Genomic DNA, 26,001 nt, shown 5'->3' on the forward strand with positions numbered 1-26,001 from the left:
TAATTTGTAGAATTGGTGGGTTCTAATTTATTGAGATGCACCTGTATACCCTGTGAGCATCTCAAAGAATTAATTCTGCATGGACACACGTTTTATTCACATATTAGTGGAGTAGTGTAGGAATAGTGAATGAGGGTGAAGTGGGTGATTAAACAGCAAAGCAACAACGTGAGAGGAAAAGGGAAGCATGGCTATGATCTGTCTCTGATGAAAGAGAAAAAGAGGAGCTGCTCATGTTACAGTGAAAGTCAAGCCTGTTATTGCCGGTAATGAGGGCATCTTATATAACAGTGAATGAGGAAGAGGGGTTTTCAGAGAGGTGGGGGACCTCAAAGACCTGACCGCCAGATAACTTTTCGACACACTTTCTGACTACAGTATCAGCCGTCTAATTGTCTGTGATTAAATACATCAATGCACTTTATTGGAAAAATGCTAAGTCACCATTTTAAAGCCATCTTTCAGTTTCTGTGACTATATTGTTCATTTTAAATGTTACTTTATAAGATTAGGACAGTCATGCCACAATTTAATTTTTTTAGGTAATGTGTAAATCCATGACTATAGTCACTTGTGATGATAAATGCCAATATCTTTTAATTGAACATCTTTTCACATTATTAATTTTAATAGGTTTCTTTATATTGCAGTTCATGTTGAGGACAGTCACACTGCAAGATGATTTCCATATTTTACTGAAAATGCAATTTGAATAATTTTAGTCTTTGCTGTCCTGCCAAATTATGAAAAAAAAAAAAAAAAGCATTTTATATCAGTACAGGGACATGTCATGTCTAACATAAAAGAACAAAATTACTTCTTGAGCTAATAAATGCAAGTCTATAATGACAATTATTGAAACGTTTTGAAGTGACCACACCAGCAGCCTATGATTCATATCACTGGGATTTGCATTTCAGGTCAAACACTGCAACAATTACACAATGTATCATTTTAATACATACATTACACAGTTATTACCACAGTAAATGGCTTTATGATACTTATTTACAGTCATAAATTTACAACCAACTATGATCAGTTGTCAGGCTAAGCACATGATATTCAAGTTCCTGAAGATTCCTTATTAATATTTTCAAAGGCTCTGAATATTCTCATTAGATTCTAAGTATAGAATAAAAGGGTTTAAATATACAATTCGTTCTCTAGCACAACCACCAATGTTCGGTTAGTCTGTGAAGAACCATCATTATAGAGGCAAAATGTGCAAATAAATGTCAGATTAACAATGACAGCTTTCTGCTTAATAATGTCTTCCTGCACCTATTAAAAGAACAATAACACACTACCTTTGCATACTAAAATGACATAACTTCAGGTAATTATAAAATAGCAGCAGTTATAACATCAAAAACACAATGAAAATATGTGTTTATATCCAGTATGTCTTGGGAAACAGCTCAACAAGATTCACAAGATTTTGCAAAACAACTTATAATACACTGAGACCTTGGCTCATAGCTCCCTGATTCTCTTTCCAACAAAATGTTGTATATTCTCACTTATTAAGCAAAATGTCTTTATCACGTTTTAGGGTGTTTTTCTCAAAGAAAATTCTTAATTTCTCTAAACTTTCCTTAGGTAACTGTTGAATCTGAGAAAGTGATCATTTTTGTCTTGTCTTGATAGGATTATGAATATATATTTCATTCAAATCAAGACAACATTCACCAATAATACAAGGAAATCAATTCCACTCAATATAAAACCCGTATGACAGCATGCCTGCAACAACAGGTTCAGCCCATTTGAGTGAAAGGCACTGTTATGCTCATCTCATTCATAGAAATGAATATGGACTGTAAGTGGAAAACTCTGGATGCATTTCTCCTCTTCATTGGCTGAGCTTCCTCTAAAGTGCCACAACAAACCATAATGATTATCATTTCAAATGCAAAATGAAACAATTATGAAATACTTAATTTGCAATTATATTAGAAAACACATACTTAGAGACAATGGTGTTACATATAAATGTTAAAGGTGCCATTTTGCATACTCAAAATGGTAGTATGCTGATGGAAGTCACCCAAACACACTTGATGACAGTGCAGTTGTCATTTAATTTTCAGAGTGATTCTGTAATTTTTAATTACACATAGTGGACCGGATGTGATAGGTTTATGAGATTATGGTTTAGGTTGAATTATAATTTAATAAAAGGATTACGCAACACAGATGGAAATCTAACATGAAATTTAAATTCTGCTACTTATGTTTTCAGAGAAACTGTTATCACATTCGTATCATTCAAGTTAGGTAACATTTATAATAATCTGTTCCCAAGAATTGAAAAAAAAAAAAAAATCTAGCAAACACTGAAGCACTATAATAACATTATTGGCTGAATCTAAAAAAAAAAAAACCTGTGGAGAACTTGTCAAGGTCATATTTCACAAATTTTGCAAAACAGCAAAAACTATAGTCATTTTATAGCCTATTTTAGGACCATCAATATTTATTTTGAATTATTTGCATTACATGTCTTCCTCATTTGCATTAATGTAATGCAGAAAAAACTTATTGCTGAAAAATGTATAGCGTAACTATATAAATTGTAAAGCATTTATTTATTCATCTTGGAAGTACTTGCTGTAAAGCATTTAACTGATAAAGATAAGATACTCTATTACATTAATCAGAATCTGATGAAAATAGCCATTGAGAATAATGACAATTACAAAATAAAGGTAAAACATCCAGATGCATTACTTTTATGAGAACTGGAATGAGAATGTGTTTATTTACTAAAATAGACTATTTTCTTTTTGCAAAATATAACCCTGATAGCACACATACATCACGGAGACATCTGCAAGATGTATTTTTTAGAGTGCTTGCCCATCTGCAATACGTCTATAGGACAATTTCTATCAGATGTCAAATAGACGTTTAGAAAATGTCTTTAAGATGTCTATGATTTAGAATGTAAGTAATACTGACACCTTAAAGACATCTATCAGATGTTTATACACAGCAGATGCTTTCCAGATGAAGACATCTTGCAGTATGCTATCTGGGTCTCTTGATTTTGTGGTGAAATATGACCTGAACGTGTTTAATGAGATTCACGCTCATGAAAATAAAGTTTCGATATGGGTGTTAATACTTAGATTTGTCAGACTGCCAGTTCCCATTTGCCTTGTTCAGAGAGGAACTACTTCCATTTTTTGTATTGTTCCCTGACTTTAAAGCTTGATCGGCTGACTCAGCTATGGGCTGCTTTTCCTCCTGCTCTGTCTCTCTATGGTAAAAGTAGTTGAAATTGGAGACGATTACAGGCACAGGCAGGGCGATGGTCAGCACCCCAGCAATGGCACATAGAGTGCCCACAATCTTACCGCCTAACGTAATAGGACACATGTCTCCATATCCCACAGTGGTCATGGTCACTACAGCCCACCAGAATCCATCAGGGATGCTAACAAACTGGGTGTTAGGATCGTCCACCTCAGCGAAATAGATGGCGCTGGAGAAGAGGATGACGCCGATGAAGAGAAAGAAGATGAGCAGGCCAAGTTCTCTCATGCTGGCCTTGAGCGTCTGGCCCAGGATCTGCAGCCCTTTGGAGTGTCTGGAAAGCTTAAAGATCCTGAAGACTCGCACCAGTCTAATGATTCGCAGGATGGCCAGGGACATATTCTGTCCCGTGTTGGACTTATTGGTGGTGGTCACGACCTCAGTTATCAAAGTGACAAAATAGGGGATAATGGAGACAATGTCAATCATGTTCATGATGTTGTTGAAGAATTCCCGCTTGCTGGGACAAACCAGGAAACGCACGCAGAGCTCGAAGAAGAACCAGATGATGCAAGCGGTCTCAATAATGAAGAAGGGGTCGGAGAAGGTGCTGCTGATTGTTTTGGGAGAGGCACTTGGAGGAGCACCTGAGGGATGCGTCTGGTTGAAGGAAACACCTGCAGTTGGAAAAATCTCCAGGTCCTCACGGAATTCTGGGAGAGTCTCCAGGCAGAATATGATGATGGAGATGACGATGACGAAGATGGAAACGAGAGCGACCCCTCTGGCTGCGTTTGAGCTCTCGGGATACTCAAAGAGCAGCCAGAACTGCCTGTAAATCTCATTGGATGGCAATGGGATCTCCACGTCTTTGATAAAGCCTTCTTCCTCGCGGAACTGGTCCATGGCTTCCTGTCCTAACTCGTAGAAGATGATCTCATCCGTGAAGACATCTAAAGGTACGTTTGCGGGCCGGCGGACCTTCCCCCCTGACTGATAGTAGTACAGGATCCCGTCAAAGCTCGGACGATTGCGGTCAAAGAAATACTCGTTTCTCATGGGGTCAAAATAGCCCATTCTTTTCATTGGGTCACCCAGAAGGGTGTCTGGGAACTGGTCGAGGGTCCTCAGGCGGGTTTCGAAGCGAAGACCGGCGATGTTAATGATGACCTTTTGATCGCCGTCATCGAGAAGTCGCTTATCAATAAACAAGTCCTCGTATTCTTTGGCCAGTTTACTGAAGATCGTCTCACTTTGCGTTCCTTCACTGTTCAGGAGTAATTTCCAGTTGGAAATCAGACTAGCGCAGCTGGCGCGCCCTCTCCTCGTGTGAGGGGGCAGGACAGGTGACTGCGGTTTGTCCAGATTTTGTGGTGTCCTCTCTTTATATGGTGACACTTTTGCAGAATTGCAGTAGGTGCTGCCAGGCCCAAACTCTGGCATTTCTACCGTCAAAGTCGTCATCTCGTTGGGATAGTCTGGGTCATTGAAATTGTCCACAACGTTAGTATTCTCCATACCCTCAAACTCAACTAGCGCCACCTCTATCCTTCCAGCCTGGACAGTCATGTGGCTCCAGATATCAGACAACCACCGAATTCAGCCTTCACCAGGACAAACCCACTGGTTTAGTATTTCAAATTGATATTTGTCATTTGTTTTTGAGGTGGAGGTCAACACAATGAATCCAAGGTGCTGGGGCCTGCAAAACAAGGAAGAAGAGTTAGAGCCTGGTTTTGACTAATACAACTCCAGTAAATGGTGTTTGAGAATCACACTGTTTCTTGGTTACTGGTCTGGGTGAAACACTGAGGAGAGCAGCTGGCGAAGGTGACATATTTTGGGAGGTGTCAGCATCACAACACTTCCAAAAATGTCAGTCGCCTCTGGGTTATTTTTGTTTTTGCTGTGAATCGCTTTTACACTGCAAATGTGGGAGTACTGGAATATTTCATACGTCTATAACAGTCCATGAAGAAAATACTAATAAGTATTAAATAACCTCTTTCAGACTGACATGTTATTGCTTGTTTACAAAACTATAATATCAAATTGAATGGTCCCACTTTATATTAGGTTGCCTTACTTACATAAAAAAATAAGTACAATGTACTTATTGTGTTTATATTGTATTGCAAAACACTTTTACTGCTATTAAGGTGGAATACGGGTATAATAAGGACAGGTTTGATGATATGGGTAGGTTTAAGGATGGGTTAAGGTTTAAGGGATGCACTATAATTACTGAAATTAGTAACAGATGTAATCACATGCAGGTCTTAATTAAAATATAAGTACAATGTAAAACACATATGTACACAATAAGTGCATTGGATCAAATGATTAATTTAAATGTAAGTACATAGTAGTTAAGGCCACCTAATATAAAGTGGCACCAATTGAATATTATATCATGCAGGTGAATCTCACAATATGTCATGTTTTACCCACCCGTATTAATAGTTAGTAAGGTAGTTGTTACGTTTAGGTATGGGGTGGAATAAGGGAACTAGAATATAGTCATGCAGAATAAGACATTAATATGTGCTTTATAAGTACTAATAAACAGCCAATATGCTAATAATATGCACGCTACAGTAATACTCAAATAGTCAATAGTGAGAATTGGTCCCTAAACTAAAGTGTTACCAAAGGGATTAATTATCATGAAAGTATGTGCCTGAAAATGAAACAAAGCAGGGAATAACAATGTGCTAAAACAGGCTTAACAAATTAATTTTTATTTTTTTTCTTTGATTTTGGGGCAAAATGCAACCTTGACAGCCATTCACATGAACACTCAAATGTTCTAAAATTTTAATTTAAATACTTTTACAAAGCTTAACTGCTTTCCCATTTTCCCTCGCTGTCACAAACTCAAGTTTCGTACATTTTAACAGACATTTGGACGGCTTCCCTGTGATTCTTAATGTGACACAGACGTTTCCAGTATCTATGGTGACACACCTCTGACACAACAGTCAGCCGGACATCACCTCAGCTAAAGAGTAACCCCTGTCAAACACTTGACACCAGAGTCCTGGCCTGTGAGGCAGTGTGGGAGAATAAGAGAGCTGCTGAAAGAGAAGTCGAGAGATAGTAGCAGAGGGAAGGAAGCAGAGAGAGAAAGAGAAACTGTTGGCCCAGTAAAGGCCAAGACAGTGGGGAAAACAATCGCCCCTCATCTAATTCACTTACTATTCCACTGACCTGCATTGGGTTCAGAGGAAATGTTGCAGTGCCATCAGCCAAGCTGTACTACAAGTCATTAGCAACAGCACTTTGTAGAGCCAAAAAGTATTTTTTTTCCCTCTGCTTTTTTTTTTTTTTAATCTGAAAAAAAAAAAACCCTGGAATTTCAAATAAATACAAAGACAGCATATTAGCAAAATTATTAATGGAGCCTACACTATAACTATTACTCAAAATAACTTATTTTAATATATATTTTTAAAACCCCTTAGACAAAGTATTAAACTTAAAAGCATAACTCATTTGTATTATGAATGTGAACGATACCTCAGATCTAATATACTTTGTGCTTGTATGTTTCTAAAGTAAGCAAATTTTTGTCGGGTGGAAAATAAAACGGGACCATAGACTTCCACTGAAAGAGGGATCAGAGTTCAATCTAGAGATCAGAATATCGGGGATGAGCTCCTTTAATAGCCACCTTGCAAACATATACTTAAAAAAGGGTAGCACTTTATTTTAAGGTGTCCTTGTTACACGTTACATATAATTAATATTATTACATGCAAGCAACCCTAATCCTAACCCTAACCATACAGAAACTACGTGTAGTTAATTAATATTACTCAGTACTTGCATGTATAATTACACTTAAAATAAAGTGTAAACCAAAAAAAGTATATAGAAATATACTTTATACTAATATACTACCTAAAACCACTTAACTACAACAGAGCAATGTGCTAAAAATAATGTAAAAGTAACAATAGATTTAAGAATGTTCATTTTTCAGCTACAAATAAACTAATTTTATTGCATGCATGTACAGGTATTAGAGATTTCTAAACGTGCTATATTTCCAGGCTAAATTGTAAAAAGGAGCGTAGTTGAGAGGTTGAGAGGCACGGACAGATGTTTAATTAAAGACGCCAAAAATGAGTCATCCTGCTCAGCTGCCACTGACCAGAAAACAGAGAACATGTGCGTCACCGGGAGAGAGAGAGAGAGAGTGAGACTGCCTTTATACAAGAGAAACAAATAACAACAACAGGTGAAGAAACACTGATACATCAGGAAAAAACCTTTGAAAAAATACAAGCATGAATAGAATAAAGACAGTAATAAATGCTATTAAAATAAGTGATTGACAGATGCTGATCAGTGCTGTGGAGCTGGGAAATGACATTGACAGGGATCTCACATGATCAGGGATTTTCAAGGTCACTCAGCCTCACTGCTGCTGGTAGATAAAATCAAACTGTCTTTATAAAATAAAATATTTGACATATTTATTTTATGATTTATCTTTCTTTTTGGATTTTTCACATCACATGAAGGCCATGTAAGTAAATTCAAATAAATATGAGCGTATTCAAGTTTATTTTATCATTTTAGTATTTCCATACTCTGTAATTTATCTCTACTTACTTTACATAATATATAAGCTATATAAAATGTGCTGAAAAAAATTGTTTGTGTGTACACACACACACACACACACACCTTAAGCAATAAATAAGTACATACATACATACATAAAAGTTATTCAGGTTAAATCTTTAGGGCACCAGCACACAGATGGTTTTCTAAAGAAGCAGAGAATAAAACCTCTTTGTGTAATTTAAAGCCTTCAGGCTGTAAACTCTGTTTCAGTTTTATCCGGAGTTTTATGTCAGTTTAAACCATGGACAAATAATCAGTTTGTTTTGCCCATGATCAGATTTTCAATTCAACCTATTAGAAAAGCATTCAGGACACTAAATAGCATAACACCTTATTTTGATAGTCCATTTTAGTCAATCTACTAACTACACGTAACTTTGCAACTACATGTCAACTCTCATTAGAGTATTAGCAGACTGTCTGCCTAATAACACTTTATTTTGACATTTTAACAGTGCAAGTACGTCAATTTAACGGTCTACTAATACTCTGACGAGAGTTAGTTGACTTGTAGTTGCAAAGTTACTAAAGTGGACTACTGAAGTAAAGTGTAACCATAAATAAATCTAAAGAGTAATCTGACAAATTAATAGTGCACATTTCAACATTCATAATAGCAGAGCACATTAAAAGCAACATTTACACTTATAAAACACTGAAATTACAGATAATTCAGTACAGAAATATTCTAATAAACATTTATGTCACTTCCTCCCAAAACATGCACAACAGGATGTCTGAACAGATGTTGCCTAATACTTATTTATTTAACTGACACACACACACACACACACAGAGAGATACAGGCCTACCTCTCATGAGAGAGGGGTCTCCTATCGGCTGTTGTTTCTGCCTGTTGCTTGTTCTACATTTGGGTTCAGAGTGGCTTAATCTATTAAAGTCCGCATTGGGTAACCTTATGCTGGTGAGAAACTAGAGCTGCCGCTACGCAAACAACTACGCACACACACACGCAAGCACACAAACTCAAGCATTTGTGTGCATACACATTCAGACACATACAAAGAACTACCAAAAAAAAAAAAAAAAAATTCACAAATAAAAAACACAGAAGGCTTAGCCATCACTCTACAGTAAAACAAAGTCTGATTTTGAAGTTATCAAACTTTAATAGAGGTCCATATAAGCAGTGCAGTAACCAATCTCCCCTCAGCAGCTCACCTTCTCACCTTTAACAGGGAGAGACGTCTCATCGCACTTGTAAAACAGCTGTTAACTGTCATACGATAGATTTTATATTCATCACGACATGTCGACACCCCTAACCCATGGCAGCCCAGACACATCTGATGAGCGTAGATCTACCAAGGCTGAATATCTCTGACTAGGACCTTACCTCATCCAGCATCAATACACACCAGAGCGATCGTTTACATACCACATCAATCCTGAGAGTGCTTATTTACAGATCACTACACCTCAGCGGCTCAGCGATTCATCCTCCACACTTACAGATATCAGCTCCATCATCAGCAGACAGCTGGCGGTCATTGAGATGACAGAAGAACACTGACAATTTATCTGCGGATTTGAGGCATTAATTTTTGACTTGGATCAGATTACACTTATTTTGTTCTGTTGTGAAAGTGCTGCTGTTATATGTTTTATTGGTTTATACATTGCTATCTATCTATCTATCTATCTATCTGCCTATCTCTCTATCTACCTATCTATATGTATGTCTGTCTATCTGTCTGTCTATCTATCTATCTATCTATCTGTATGTCTGTCTGTCTCTGTCTGTCTATCTATCTATCTATCTATCTATCTATCTATCTGTCTGTCTGTCTGTCTGTCTGTCTGTCTGTTAGTCTGTCTGTCTGTCTGTCTGTCTGTCTGTCTATCTATCTATCTATCTGTCTGTCTGTCTGTCTGTCTGTCTGTCTGTCTCTATCAATCTATCTGTCTGTCTGTCTGTCTGTCTATCTATCTATCTATCTATCTATCTATCTATATATCTATCTATCTATCTATCTGTCTGTCTGCCTATCTCTCTATCTACCTATCTATATGTATGTCTGTCTATCTGTATGTCCGTCTGTCTGTCTATCTATCTGTCTGTTAGTCTGTCTGTCTGTCTGTCTGTCTGTCTATCTATCTGTCTGTCTGTCTGTCTATCTATCTGTCTGTTAGTCTGTCTGTCTGTCTATCTATCTGTCTGTCTGTATGTCCGTCTGTCTGTCTGTCTCTGTCTGTCTGTCTATCTATCTATCTATCTATCTATCTATCTATCGGTCTGTCTGTATTGTCTGTCTGTCTGTCTATATCTATCTATCTATCTGTCTGTCTGTCTGTCTGTCTATCTATCTGTCTGTATGTCCGTCTGTCTATCTATCTGTCTGTTAGTCTGTCTGTCTGTCTGTCTGTCTGTCTATCTATCTGTCTGTCTGTCTGTCTATCTATCTGTCTGTTAGTCTGTCTGTCTGTCTATCTGTCTGTCTGTATGTCCGTCTGTCTGTCTGTCTATCTATCTATCTATCTGTCTGTCTGTTAGTCTGTCTGTCTGTCTATCTATCTGTCTGTTAGTCTGTCTGTCTGTCTGTCTATCTATCTATCTATCTATCTATCTATCTATCTATCTATCTATCTATCGGTCTGTATTGTCTGTCTGTCTATATCTATCTATCTATCTATCTATCTATCTATCTATCTATCTATCTATCTATCTATCTGTCTGTCTGTCTGTCTGTCTGTCTGTCTGTCTGTATGTCCATCTGTCTGTCTATCTATCTATCTATCTATCTATCTATCTATCTATCTATCTATCTATCTATCTATCTATCTATCTATCTATCGGTCTGTCTGTATTGTCTGTCTGTCTATATCTATCTATCTATCTATCTATCTATCTATCTATCTGTCTGTCTGTCTGTCTGTCTGTCTGTCTGTCTATCTATCTATCTATCTATCTATCTATCTGTCTGCCTATCTCTCTATCTGTCTGTCTACCTATCTATATGTCTGTCTGTCTGTCTGTCTGTCTATCTATCTGTCTGTCTGTCTGTCTTTATCTATCTATCTATCTATCTATCTATCTATCTATCTGTCTGTCTATATCTATCTATCTATCTATCTATCTATCAAGCATTTACCTAGCAACTGCCTAGCAACCAACCAGAATCTCATATCAACCACCTAGGAAATCCCTTAGAACCACATAAAACACATTAGGAACTATCTAGTATCCTCCAAACCCTTCAGAACAGCCTGGCAACCAGAATGCACTCTTTAAAGTGTCTAAGCATTCAAACTACATACTGCAATGCCTTTATTAAAGGCATTGCAGTATGTAGTTTGAATGCAGTTTGAATTGCAGTATGTAGTTTGAATGCTGTAACTATCCATGTCTGGTCTGTTCTTGTTAAGAGAGATTAGTTATACACTGACCTGCACCGCTGTAATGTGACATGATTAATGACTTGTGGGCTGCAGTCCAAACACCGCATGCTCTCATCAATTTCTCTCTGTCTGGCCATTAAAGCAAACAGTGACTTCTGTTACACTTTTAAAACCAGCTCATTTAAAATGCAGTGTCTAAGACAGCCCATCTCCATGTGACAGGCTGTTAAACAGGTGCACTTTTCTGTTCAATGAATTTAAAACCACAAAGCTTAAAAATTTAACTGCACATCACAAGCATTATGTTTCCATAACAAGCATGCTTACAATTCCTTAACCGATCTGTCACTCAGAATTAAATTAATATGAAAGTCAAAAGCCATTTTAAAGGGTAAGCATGTAAAGAAAATCCTAAAGAATGTAATTTGTCCTTTGAACAGATTTGACTGTGTTATTAATAGATAGACGACTTAAGTGGGAAATCCTCCATGTGATTACAATCATTCCATGAATAAGATGTTAAGCATTGCATAGTAAGGAAAAACATACATTTTGTATTCTGTAAAGGATTCTAAAACGCACAGTACATTAATTAAGTACATTATATTTTTTTGTTGCTATACTGTATGATAAACAAGACAAATTAATAAATATATAACTGAATAATAAAAAATCATACATAAATCTATACTTTCTATCCACAGCAGGTGATTTTGGGCTTGGTCAGGAATCGGGATGGTTCTATTAAGAGGATTAATGTGACTGAGGCAGATCAGTGATATAAGCTGAGGATCACTTTGCTCAGCTGAACATTAGCGCCACATGGCTGCAGGCTCAATTATAGTGGGCACGACTCCAAAACATCAATCCATCGTCAGGATCCAGAGGCTTCCTCACTATAGATGACCAGTCCATTCCTGTCTGATACAGAAAGATCCATATTAACATGTCTGTAGTGCATGTTACTAAAGACAGCAGCAGCTACGGAGCAGGATTTTGCTTCATTAGGAAGTGTCCACTATGACTTAAAAGGAATTTACTGAAGGACAAGCCCACATTTGGATATTATATGTCTGTGCTATGAGAAATAATCCTAAAAGCACTATTTAACCCCCGTCACTGGAAGTACATCAGCAAAGTGACAAGTTTCAGTGCTAATGCTTAAAATGGGAGGAAAGTTCAATGAACCTCCAGTAATGTTAAATCTGAACGAACTAATGACCTTAGATGGCTTCTCTATTGATTAATATTAATTCAAACTAAAAAAGGAAAACAGACAGACAGACAGGCAAGGCAAGGCAAGTTTATTTATATAGCACATTTCATACACAGTGGTAATTCAAAGTGCTTTACATAAAAGGACGTGAAATAGTCATTAAAAATAATAATAATCACAACAATAAAAACAAGGAATTAAAAAAATAATAATAATCACAACAATAAAAACAAAATGATATAATTTGTTTAAAAAGTATTTAAAACAGTTAAGAATAGAGAATGATTATACATCAGTTCGGACGTAGCACAGTGCTCATTTAACAAATGCACAACTAAACAGATGAGTTCTGAGTCTGGATTTAAATGTGGCTAATGTTTTAGCACATCTGGGGTGTATTCCAGAAAGCATGGTTAACTTACCTTCAGATAAACCCTGAACTTTCGGTTGATTAACCCAAACCTTGCTTACTCGAGGTATGTGGTTCCAAAAACGCGTCCGGGAGTAAGTTCATTCAACTCCGAGTATGTTCCTGGTTAAGACTCGAGACATTCTCAACAGAGCGACAAATCGACGAGTCACTATGGAAACGGACGCTAAGAATAAGTGTGCCATACTGCTTCTTTCTTCTTCTGTTTAAAAGTCATGTAGGCCTTATGCTTAGTGCATATCGCCACCTAATTGATGGTTTTGCAATCATTTTTTTTTTTTTCCGTTTAATCCTTGAGAATAAGAATTATATTGTTTGTTTGATGCTAATTATATATTAAGTCATATCAGATATGTATTTTTATTATAGAAATACATTATAGAAAATGCCGATCCATGTGTGAGATGATAATATAAAACGTAATAAATATATATATAGGCTAATATAATAAATTAAACATTACCTTGTCATAATAGTGTTTTATAATTTATACAGATAACTGTTATATATGCCAATAAAATATAATAACCATATTAGAGCAATATATAGGCTAACCTTATTTATTACTTATATTAGCGCTTTATCATTAAAATAGCATACATATATATATATATATATTTTAGTAGGCTATATACATAACTGTATTGTAATAATATATAATATTGTGCGCTATCTGTCACGCCCACTGAAGGCTCGTCAGTAGATAATACATGCTCTGATAGTGCTGAAGGGAACTAACCCTGGAACATAACCTGCTCCGGAGCAGGTTATCTTCAGAGAGCAAGTTGCTATGGTTACTTACATACCCTGAAAGTAACCTCCGATTTTGGAACCGAAAGCTGAGGTTATCCGCTCACTTTTCCTCAAACATACCCGGGTATGTCACATAACCTGCTTTTGGGAATACACCCCTGATATCTTCTGGAAGCTGGTTCCAACTGCGGGTGGCATAATATCTAAAAGCGGACTCCCCTTGTTTTGTGTGAACCCTTGGTATTTCTAACTGACTCGATCCTAATGATCTGAGTGGTCTGTTAAGTTTATATTCAGTGAGCATATCTGCAATTTATTTAGGTCTTGGGCCATTGAGTGATTTATAAACGAGTAAAAGTACTTTTAAATCAATCCTAAATATAACTGGAAGCCAGTGTAAGGACCTGAGGACTGGTGTGATATGCTCAGATTTTCTGGTTCTAGTCAGAATCCTGGCAGCAGCATTCTGGATGAGCTGCAGCTGTCTAATGGTCTTCTTTGGAAGGCCAGTGAGGAGGCCATTACAATAATCCACCCTGCTGGTGATAAAGGCATGAACTAGTTTCTCCAAGTCTTGACTGGAAACAAAACATCTAATTCTTGCAATGTTTTTGAGATGATAGTATGCTGATTTAGTTACTGCTTTGACATGACTACTAAAACTAAGGTCTGTCTCCAGAATCACCCCAATAATTTTGACTTGATTTTTAGTTGTTTGACCCCCAGAGTCAAGGTATGCATTCACCTTGAGAACTTCATCTTTGTTTCCAAATGCAATGACTTCAGTTTTCTCCTTGTTTAACTGAAGAAAGTTCTGGCACATCCAACTGCTAATTTCATCAATGCATTGGCAGAGGGAGTCAATGGGGCTATAGTCATTTGGAGATAAGGCTAGGTAAATCTGGGTATCATCAGCATAGCTGTGATAGGCAATTTGGTTCTTTCTCATTATTTGACTTGGTGAGAGCATATACAGGCAAAACAAGAGGGGTGCAAGAATTGAGCCTTGTGGGACTCCGCATGTCATGGACGCCCACTTAGACTTATGCTCACCTATACTCACATAATAACCTCTCCCTTCTAAGTATGACCTGAACCATTCGAGTACCATCCCAGAAAGCCTGACCCAGTTTTCCAGTCTCTCTAGAAGTATGTTATGATCGACAGTGTCAAACGCAGCAGTAAGATCTAGTAGTACCAGCATTTTTGATATTTTGCCTGAATCAGAATTGAAGCGAATATCATTTATTATCTTAATAAGCGCTGTCTCTGTGCTGTGATGCACTCGGAATCCAGATTGAAAATTGTTCAGGTATCCATTTGAGTTTAAGTAATTGTTCAGCTGATTAAAAACTACCTTTTCAATAATCTTACCTATGAAAGGAAGATTTGATATTGGTCTATAGTTGCTCAACATTGTGTTATCAAGATTGCGCTTTTTCAGAAGGGACTTAACAACTGCAGTTTTCAGGGAGTTTGGAAAAGTCCCAGAAAGAAGTGAAGTGTTCACCACTTCTAAGAGATCTGCTTCTAAACAGTTAAGCACACTTTTGAAAAAAGATGTGGCAAGTGTGTCAAGATAGCAGGTTGACGATTTAAGGAGCTGTACTATTTCTTCAAAAATTTTGCTATCAATTTCTTCAAAAACAGACATAGTCACTTCTTTTTGAAATTGCGGTCGAATCTGTGTGACCTCTGCATAACTTGAGGATGTGCCAATCTCCTTTCTGATATTATTGATCTTCTCAGAAAAGAAGGAAGCAAACTCATTGCATTTGCTGACGGAGAGCATTTTACTGGGAATCTGAGTTGGGGGGTTTGTCAGTCTCTCCACAGTAGCAAAAAGAGTGTGAGTGTTGTTTAAGTTACTGTTTATAAGGTTTGAGAAGAAGGTCTGTCTAGCTGTGGCTAGTTCCACATTGAAAGCATGAAGGCTCTTTATAGATGCTATAGTGAATTTCAAGTTTTGTCTTCCGCCACATCCGTTCAGCTTTTCTGCATTGTCTTTTCATACTCTGAACTGCTGTTGATTTTCTCCAAGATGATTTTTGTCTGCCAGTCTTCTTGCTGACCTTTACCAGAGCAATATCATCAATAACATTCTTAACTTTTGAGTTAAAAGAATCCAGGAGAAGATCAACAGAGTCTGCAGAAATGCTTGGTGTTAAAGATAAAACCTTCATAAATAGCGCACTAGTGTTCTCATTAATGCATCTCTTTCTGACAGAGACAGATCTAGATTCAGCAGAGATAATTATATCAAATAAAATACAGAAGTGATCAGATAGTGCTACATCCTTAATAACAATGGATGAAATGTTTAGACCTCTACTGATGAGTAAATCTAGAGTGTGTCCACGATTGTGTGTGGGTCCATGCACATGCTGAATCAGGTCAAAAGTGTTTAAAACAGTTATAATTTCTTTTGCAGTTTTGATTTCTGCATTATCTATGTGAATATTAAAATCCCCTGCAATAGTAAAACAGTCAAACTCTGAGGAAATCATTGATAACAGTTCTGTGAACTCTTCAACAAAGGCTGGAGAGTATTTTGGAGGCCTGTAAATAATGATAAACAGAATGCGTGGAGCACCTTTCAGCACAATACCTAGGTATTCAAAAGACAAATACTGACCAAATGACACTTGCTTGCATTGATAAACATCTTTAAATAGAGCAGCTACACCTCCACCTCTCCTAACAGTCCTGCAGACACTTGTAAAAATTAAAGTTAGGAGGGGCTGTTTCATTGAGGACTGTTGCACTGCAGCTGTCTTATAGCCATGTTTCATTTAGAAACATAAAATCCAGGTTGTTTGTGGTTATTAAATCATTGATCAGAAATAATTTATTTTTTAGCGAGTGAATGTTTAAAACTGCTAACTTGATGGAATTACATTTTGTCTCTACATCAATCTTAGATTGATGCATTATAGGCTGCAGATTAGATGGGTGAGCCGTACGGCTTGAGAAGGCCTTAGACTTTCTATCACGTGATAAAACAGAGATAGAGAAAGCTACAGGCACACTGGGTTCCCGCTTGTTCTGTAAACATTTGTGAATGTTGCTGCTAATATAGCGGGGATCCGACACATATCACTGAGAGCTGTTATCAGTTGTTTTTGGTTCACCTACAGCCGATGGAAGAGGGTTTGAGCCCTGGCGTTGTGGCAGCGGTCGGAGAGCTCTCACAGGAGGAGGAGGGAGAGCTGGGCCAACTGTCTTTGGTGGTTGGGGGGCCCGCCGTTTTTTATTTGATATCTGGGGGCTTGCAGCGAAAGAGTGGGAGAGTTTGGTCCCAGTAGTTCCTCCATTTTCTGTGAGAAGCTTAGAAGTGGAGATGCTGGAGAGAGGGATAATGTGTCTGGCTCTGGTGTTTCCGGTGGCTGTGAAATGTTGTCCTGGCTTCCTTGGCTGTTTTCCAGAAGTCGTCCTTGGGTGCTGAGTCTTAGAGCTGTTGTAGTACGTCACAATCTGTTTGTGATGAGCTGTGTGGGCAGGGCTCAGCCGGGATAGTTTCCACGAGGAGAGCTTGTTTTGGCTGCGTGGCGTTATCAATGTCCTTATGGGATGTGTCAACCACAAGATGACTCTGAAGCTGATATGAAGTCCTGTGGTCACTCATATTCTGTCTAGGTGTGTGTGTGTGCCATTCAGGCTGAGTGGATTGGCACACACCACTGAAGGATGATGGAGGGAGAAATAGATATTGTCCTTTAGCACTCTTGCACCAAGTTTGTTTGGGTGGAGGCCATCCAGTTTAAACAGTTGTCTATGGACCCAGAAAAGATTGAAGTTGTCGATGAAGTTGACTCCTTTTATACTGCAGGTTCTTTGTAGCCCAAGAAGCCATGAAAACAGACAGATAGATAGATAGATAGATAGATAGATAGATAGATAGACAGAAAGACAGTTAGCTAGATAGATAGAGACCAACAGATAGACAGACAGACAGACAGATAGATAGATAGATAGATAGATAGATAGATAGATAGATAGATAGATAGAGACCAACAGATACACAGACAGACAGACAGACACATCACAGACAGATAGATAGATAGATAGATAGATAGATAGATAGATAGATAGATAGATAGATAGATAGATAGAGACCAACAGATAGATAGACAGACAGACAGACAGATAGATGGATGGATTTCTTTTTTTCCCATCAGAATGTTCTAGAATATTTGCTGAAGTTCTCAGCGTGCGGTTCTCACTGCAGTGGTTGTTTCCCACAAGCTTCTAAAAGCATCCAGTGCTTGTGCTGTTGTTTTTTATGCTTTCACCCTCCTCTACGTCATAGACTTAAAAATATTAGAATATTCAATTATATCTAGGCAAGCAGTCATATTTATTTATGTAATCGATTTGCTTTCTCTCTTCTAAAGAAGAAGCTTTCCCTGTTCCGTCCAATGGAATCAGTTTCATCTACTTGGCTGCTGAAAAAACAAACAGACATTTAAATTCTATTTTTACTTCCTGAAGAATGCAAATGAAATCGAAGTTGTTCCTCAGAGACTGCTGAAGTCATTTTTTTTTTATAACTGGAACAGTTTGTGAACACAGTGTTTGCCCAGGAGAAGCTTTTCAGTCGTTTTTAACTGAATTTCAGTTTTAATACTCAGTGACTTTGCATGTATAAATATGGCTATGAGAGGAAAGGATGCTCCCCTTTCCCTCTTTGGCATGCAGTGTGTTTGTGCTTTGGCCCATGGTGCTTGGGGATTCTCCTTGGCAGCGTGTCTGAGATTTGCAGAGACGAGGAAGCCCTAAAAACCTCGAGATGTCAGAGTTCCAAATTGCCAGCCTGTCTCTTTGGGTCACGCAGTCTAGAGCGCTCAGAGTATCATACAGAAATAAATCCACTGGCCATCAGCAGCCATATGGCTTTGCAAACATGGCAAGTTTCCTAAAAAACTCATATACTGCAGTCAGGGGACAGGTGGCATATGACAAAAAGTGACAACTAAACTAATAAGATTAATTACATAAAATCTTCAACAACACAGCTGAGAACAGTGAAGTTCTACACAAAAACAAAGATGAATATAAAATTCTCAAGTTGGTAGTCCACTTTTCACATTATACTCTGTGTTGAATTTAATGCAAATAGCATTTACAATAGCTATGGCTATGATGGTAGTAAAAATATCATAGAAACAGCCAGGGTTGGTGTCTGGGAACTTGCACTTAAACTTTGCACAAAAAAAAAAAAAAACTGGGAAGTTTGACAGCAAAAAAAAAAAAAAAAAAGATAAAGATTTCAGCATTTTCTCTTTCATTTGGACAGTAGCATACTCACATGTGAAAATAGCTGCCCTGAGTACATACACAAGATGGCCACCGAGTGAACTGACTAGACTTGAAAGGAACTTGGACCCCAAAGCAATTCCATTGGTTTTTAATGGTTACTCTATTCAGTGCCTGATCAGAAATGACCTAAAATCACTTATGGTGTTTTGTTCTTAATCATGAAAATATGAAGTCTTGTACATTCACAGAAAATATCTAACTTCTGTGAAAAAATAAGGTGGATATTACAGAATCTAAAAATTAACCAACATTCCCAACATTTCTTTTGGTTTTCAGATTAGCAAGCTATCAGTTTAGTCTACTAACATAGCACTAGCTGACCGGTGTAAAAACTGTGTATTTAAAGCTTAGATTTGGCGTCTATCTGGGTAACAATTTTAGAATATAAAATCGTTGTGGGAATATTGTTTTGAAATGTTTCTAAAATTCTAAAATGTCCAGTATTCTTGTTGTGATTATAATTATAAGATTATTATTATTATTATTATTTTGTCAAAATAGAATGTTATAAATGTTACCAAAAAAAAATTAAAAATTCTTAGAATGTTCATCAAAAACAAATAACATCATATGAATGTTTAGATCTCTCAACATTATGAGAATGTATAGGCTTAGCAAATATTAATAAAGTAATAAGAATGATTCATAAACATTAATTTCAGGTGAAAAACAAAAAAAAACCCAGGTATAAAAATGAAAATTGAGCTAAATAAATATAACCATACTTAAGATTTGCAAATATATATATATATATATTTATTTATTTATTTATTTTTTTTTTTGTATTACATGTTTTCTGAAGTTGTTATGAAAAATGCAAAATGAGGCATTATATAATTAAATATGCTCTAATTTGGATAAATATCTAGAAAAAAATCTGAACATTGGATGAAGCCAGGTTGAAAATTCTTGTTTCATTTTGTTGACATATTATAGTTTTTGCATGGGGATTTTGGATTTATTATCACTCATAAATCAGAAAATACAAAAAAAAAAAACATCATTACAAACCAAACTTTCCAGTTTTATTATCTATATTGTGATATAATCTTTTTTTTTTTTTTTTTTAAATAAAATGTATACAATTTTAAGAAATGATTTTATACAATATTTTATTTCTAAAAAAAAAAAAAAGATTATATCAGAATATAGATAATAAAACTGTAAAGTTTGGTTTGTGTGGAGATTTTTTTTGTCTCAGTGCAGACGCAAATAGATAAAGAGCTATAAAGGCGTATAGTAGATGTTTTCCTTCCAAAATACTTTATAAAAAAGGCAAAAAGTCTAAAATCTCAAAAAACAGTATTTTTGCCTGTAGTGTCTTGCCTTTTTTGTCCTAACATTTATAACTTTAAAAAAAGTGAAACGTGAAAATTGTGAGAATGTTCCCTGTTAGCTGGGTATGTAGAGAAATCATTCCAGATTGAACCATAACCTCACTGAGCTCCTAAAAAACAAACCCCAAAGTGACTTTGCCCACTCATTTGAGTCTCTGACACAGCACTGATTGACACAGCTTGATCTGTGAGCGTCTGGTGTCTGTGGCCTGTGAGCGCTGGTGGAGTCACGCTCAGCCCTTGTGCGGCAGCTGTTCTAGCCTGATTTAGCTGCTGAATCACATCTGCAAACAAGCCCCAACAAACCATTAGATAAGAGCTGAGCCCGACCACACAGATGTTACTTCTCCACTACCACTTCAAGCTCATCAGCACGTGTACAAGGTCAGAAATCAGTAATTGAGCCTGATTAACCATATTATACTCTATCATATGTGTTGTTTTTTCTTTCCTTGCAAAACATGTTAACTTGAGTTTCCATTTTTAGTCCTTGTACATCATAATGAAGGGCTTACTGCACTGCACGGAGGAAATAATTAAGAGGGAGGGCACGTGATTGGCATTGCCAACTGGCACAGCTTGATAAAACAAACATGTTTGCATGAATTAAAACCTTTACAGAAATTGCACAGAAAAACTGCAGGAAAATTCGAATGGCAGAGACATTAGTAACAGTACGAACAGAACTTAAGCACAATGAAAGACACATTGCAAACTATGTTGGGATGAAGTGAAATGTCTTTTGGAGGAATCTGTAAAATTACCTGTAAAGATCACAGAATCATTAGATGAAGGTTTGCAGGGAAACCCTTCCAAAATGTTCACTATAAATACCCTGCCCCTGCTGTGCACCCATCTGTGCACTGCTCAACAACGGCATTAGTGTCTACACACACAGTCTCTGATGGTCACGCCGGCCCCTCAATGCCTACGACTGACGTAGACGGATGAGCTCTACACCCTTCATCGTGCACTACATGCTGGAGATTATTTGGACTATTTGCTGGCCAAAAAGTTCATGTCATTATATTTACACTCTATAGTTCTTGCACTTTTTTTATGGATATCAACTGTTCAGTAGCCTATATTTGAAAGAAATATTCCCTTTTAAGTATTGTGGGCATCCACCCTTCATCATGCACTCCATGTTTAATAGATTGCAATAGTCCTATTTATTTATTTATTTATTTTTTTTTTTTAAAAGCAGCCTTGCATGATTTTTGTCTCAAAGTTCATATTTGAATATTTGAATTCAGAATGCCATGCAATTATGTATGTATTTATTTAGCCCTTTAACTTTCACCCCTAAAAGGAGCAAATGAAAACATTATTTAACTTAATGTTCTTATTATTAGACTTCTAATAAATAGCCTCAATCACTTTTTCTTTTTTACTTTTATGTTTTATATAAAACTCTGCCGTACTGTTGAGCTGTCAGTCCATGGTAAATCTTGATTTAAATTCAGAGAACAATTTCATGAGTTATTTTCCAATAATAAACATTCTTTTAACTTTATTAGTATCTTGGATACATTTAATAACCTTCAGGGTCCACAAAGATTTAAAAAAAAAAAAAATTATAAATATTTATGCGTCTGTATAATATGTGACCCTGGACCACAAAACCAGTCTTAAGTCGCTGGGGTATATTTGTAGCAATAGCCAAAAATACATTGTATGGGTCAAAATTAAAAAATAATTTTATGCCAAAAATCATTAGGATATTAAGTAAAGATCATGTTCCATGTAGATATTAGTGAATTTCCTACCGTAAATATATCAAAACTTAATTTTTGATCAGTAATATGCATTGCTAAGAACTTCATTTGGACAACTTTAAAGGTGATTTTCTCAATATTGTGATTTTTTTGCACCCTCAGATTCCAGATTTTCAAATAGCTGTATCTCAGCCAAATATTGTCCTAACAAACCATACATCAATGGAAAGCTTATTTATTCAGCTTTCAGATGATGTATAAATATCAATTTCGAAAAATTGACACTTATGACTGGTTTTGTGGTCCAGGGTCACATATACAGTGAGGAAAATAAGTATTTGAACACCCTGCTATTTTGCAAGTTCTCCCACTTAGAAATCATGGAGGGGTCTGGAATTGTCATCGTAGGTGCATGTCCACTGTGAGAGACATGATCTAAAAAAAAAAATCCAGAAATCACAATGTGTGATTTAACTATTTATTTGTATGATACAGCTGCAAATAAGTATTTGAACACCTGAGAAAATCAATGTTAATATTTGGTACAGTAGCCTTTGTTTGCAATTACAGAGGTCAAACGCTTTCCTGTAGTTTTTCACCAGGTTTGCACACACTGCAGGAGGGATTTTGGCCCACCTCCACACAGATCTTCTCTAGATCAGTCAGGTTTCTGGCCTGTCGCTGAGAAACACGGAGTTTGAGCTCCTCCAAAGATTCTCTATTGGGTTTAGGTCTGAGACTGGCTAGGCCACGCCAGAACCTTGATATGCTTCTTACAGAGCCACTCCTTGGTTATCCTGGCTGTGTGCTTCGGTCATTGTCATGTTGGAAGACCCAGCCTCGACCCATCTTCAATGCTCTAACTGAGGGAAGGAGGTTGTTCCCCAAAATCTCGCAATACATGGCCCCGGTCATCCTCTCCTTAATACAGTGCAGTCGCCTGTCCCATGTGCAGAAAAACACCCCAAAGCATGATGCTACCACCCCATGCTTCACAGTAGGGATGGTGTTCTTGGATGGTACTCATCATTCTTCTTCCTCCAAACACGTTTAGTGGAATTATGACCAAAAGTTCTATTTTGGTCTCATCTGACCACATGACTTTCTCCCATGACTCCTCTGGATCATCCAAATGGACATGTGCTGGTTTAAGCAGGGGAACCTTCCGTGCCATGCATGATTTCAAACCATGACGTCTTAGTGTATTACCAACAGTAACCTTGGAAACGGTGGTCCCAGCTCTTTTCAGGTCATTGACCAGCTCCTCCCGTGTAGTTCTGGGCTGATTTCTCACCTTTCTTAGGATCATTGAGACCCCACGAGGTGAGATCTCGCATGGAGCCCCAGTCCGAGGGAGATTGACAGTCATGTTTAGCTTCTTCCATTTTCTAATGATTGCTCCAACAGTGGACCTTTTTTCACCAAGCTGCTTGGCAATTCCCCCGTAGCCCTTTCCAGCCTTGTGGAGGTGTACAATTTTGTCTCTAGTGTCTTTGGACAGCTCTTTGGTCTTGGCCATGTTAGTAGTTGGATTCTTACTGATTGTATGGGGTGGACAGGTGTCTTTATGCAGCTAACGACCTAAACAAGTGTGTAATAAAATTTAGGATAATAAATGGAGTGGAGGTGGACATTTTAAAGGCAGACTAACAGGTCTTTGAGGGTCAGAATTCTAGCTGATAGACAGGTGTTCAAATACTTATTTGCAGCTGTATCATACAAATAAATAGTTAAAAAATCATACATTGTGATTTCTGGATTTTTTTTTTTTAGATTATGTCTCTCACAGTGGACATGCACCTACGATGACAATTTCAGACCCCTCCATGATTTCTAAGTGGGAGAACTTGCAAAATAGCAGGGTGTTCAAATACTTATTTTCCTCACTGTATATATATATATATATAGCCGTATGGCAATATATATGCTACATTACGTCCTTTACAGACATATGAACCGTACGGTCACTCATGATTTTGGATAACTATGGTAAATACATATTTTTGCATTTCTCATATATTTAGCTTACCCTCTAACCTATTCACAACAACGTTATGGTTTCATCCCTACTTCCTTGATTGCTTATTTGACCCTATTATCTGATGACTGACCAATAACCACCGTTCTCCCTTCTGTGTGACTGACTGAAGTTTGTAAACCGCTGCTGTCACTTGAAAACTGTAAATTCCCATCCCTCCATAGCAACAGCTGACACAGAGATGGGGCAGTAGAGCTGTGGAAAGATTGCTCTCTCTCATCTCCTTCTTTTGACAGATTTATTTCCTATCAAAGTAAGCTCAAACGTGTGGTAGAGATATCAGTTAAAGTTTAATATGTGTGTGCTATTATTTTTAAAATAAACCAAGCAAAACTGATTTTGACAGCTAGTGATCATCTATTTTATGGAAAAGAGAAGCTTTTACATTTTCCGTGCATTTCAACATGTTGGTGGGAACCAGGCAAACACAAGTTATAGGCCTAACGTTTTTATCTGACAAATTTATTATGACAGATGTCTCTTTTTACGTTATAAATACGTTTTTCACAACATGTCAGAAACATAAGTATTATATTTTTAATCAGGTTAGCTGGTCTCCATACACTATACTGAAGATGAACAGTAGCCTACTTAAATTCAAGCTCTTATACTTCACACGCGGTCATAATTCCGCATAATTGTGCATAAAGTTAAACAGCGTGTGTCACAGATTGCCTGGTTGGTATACTGACATATTTTTATTTAAGGTTAATTATTTTGACACCTAAATAAAACGTCTTACAAAAGTTGATTATTTATCTGGTGTTGTTTTCGTAAACGATATTTACGTTTTTGACTACTTGTTGGTATTTTTGCAACGTTTCTAAACTATTTTATTTTGGTTACATTATTATTTATTATTTATTTTAGATGTGGTTTCTAAAACGTTGTAGCCTACTGCAACACTGCCAAGTTACAACCAAAATAAAATGTAAAATAACATTTAGACATTTTGGGTTTAAAAATCTCCAAAGACTTCGGTGCCACTAAAGAGCTGAAGTACTGTCCTTCACACACCTCTGAGACAAATTCATACAGAACTGATAACTGAGTTCTACAGCTCGACGAAGCAATGAAATGTGGCTTGAATTAGTTTCGTTTAGGTGTAAATGCTGTCATTACCTGTGGCTGTGTGATCAGCGGTGTGTCGCTGAGAGCGCGCGCCTCTGCAACAGAGCTCGAGACGAACGTAAACACTGGAAGACTCTTCACATTCGCCAAGAGATGATGGAGAAAGTCGCCGAAAATGGACACTAAGTAAACGATAGCCGGTCAATAGCATGTGAAGTGTGTAAACGGGGTTTCCAGCATTGTTGGTGGAGTTTGCTGTCATCCTGAATCCCAGCAGAACAGCAGTGGTTAGTGTGTAGTGAGTTTGATCTGTAAGCTGGACTAAAGGGTGATGGGGGCAGGACATATCAACCACTGACAGATGTGCTGCTGTCATACTAAACGTCTCAATTTATACCTTAGCCTACTATTAAAAAGTCAATATAAGTATGCAATACTCTGTGGGGGACGGGACTACCAAACAAGGTCTTGAGTCACACTATTATTGGGGCAAGTTGTCACAATGTTTTAAATGCTATAAATGTAGCCTATAAATTACAATATGTGTTGCCCAAAACATCTCTTTATAATTTTTTCATAATTGTTTTTTTTATTTGTTTCATAACAAAAAAAAAAAACAAGCTAATATTGTTGTGCTATGCTAAAATGTCAATGTGTGTGTATAAATCTAAACTCCGATAATTTATTTCATTTGTTTTCTTTAGACTCAGACTCTGGTTTTCTGTTCTCATGAATACTGCTTCCTGTATGGACCACACGCCCCCTGCCGGCCGCTGAGAGATGCTGCATCTGAAAATACTGCTGTCATTAATCAAAAGCCTGATTATGAATTCCTGCATTTGACGTGTACAGAATTTCACTGA

General features: G+C 37.1%; 1 protein-coding gene across 3 annotated transcripts; it reads right to left on the reverse strand.

The window, feature by feature from the left end:
- Positions 1–524: 524 nt before the first annotated feature.
- Positions 525–25,305, reverse strand: kcna10a (potassium voltage-gated channel, shaker-related subfamily, member 10a). Of its 3 annotated transcripts, none has more exons than XM_058764475.1 (2): positions 25,190–25,305; positions 525–4,963 (listed from the first exon to the last, which is right to left on the reverse strand). In XM_058764475.1, exon 2 carries the CDS (start codon positions 4,828–4,830, stop codon positions 3,124–3,126), a length of 1,707 nt encoding a protein of 568 aa, XP_058620458.1. In that variant the 5' UTR covers positions 4,831–4,963; positions 25,190–25,305; the 3' UTR covers positions 525–3,123. The 3 variants fall into 3 exon arrangements, 2 of the variants coding, with proteins under 2 accessions (XP_058620458.1, XP_058620459.1); XM_058764476.1 differs by lacking the exon at positions 25,190–25,305 and adding an exon at positions 8,709–9,232; XR_009268935.1 differs by lacking the exon at positions 525–4,963 and adding an exon at positions 11,641–12,177 and having other exon boundaries at positions 25,190–25,301.
- Positions 25,306–26,001: the final 696 nt, after the last annotated feature.

This window comes from Onychostoma macrolepis, chromosome 23 (genome assembly GCF_012432095.1).
Source record: "Onychostoma macrolepis isolate SWU-2019 chromosome 23, ASM1243209v1, whole genome shotgun sequence".
NCBI classification, from domain to species: domain Eukaryota; kingdom Metazoa; phylum Chordata; class Actinopteri; order Cypriniformes; family Cyprinidae; genus Onychostoma; species Onychostoma macrolepis.

Excerpts from the sequence above, each read along its gene's own strand:
- kcna10a (XM_058764475.1), bottom strand. The coding sequence starts at position 4,830 with ATGACTGTCCAGGCTGGAAGGATAGAGGTGGCGCTAGTTGAGTTTGAG.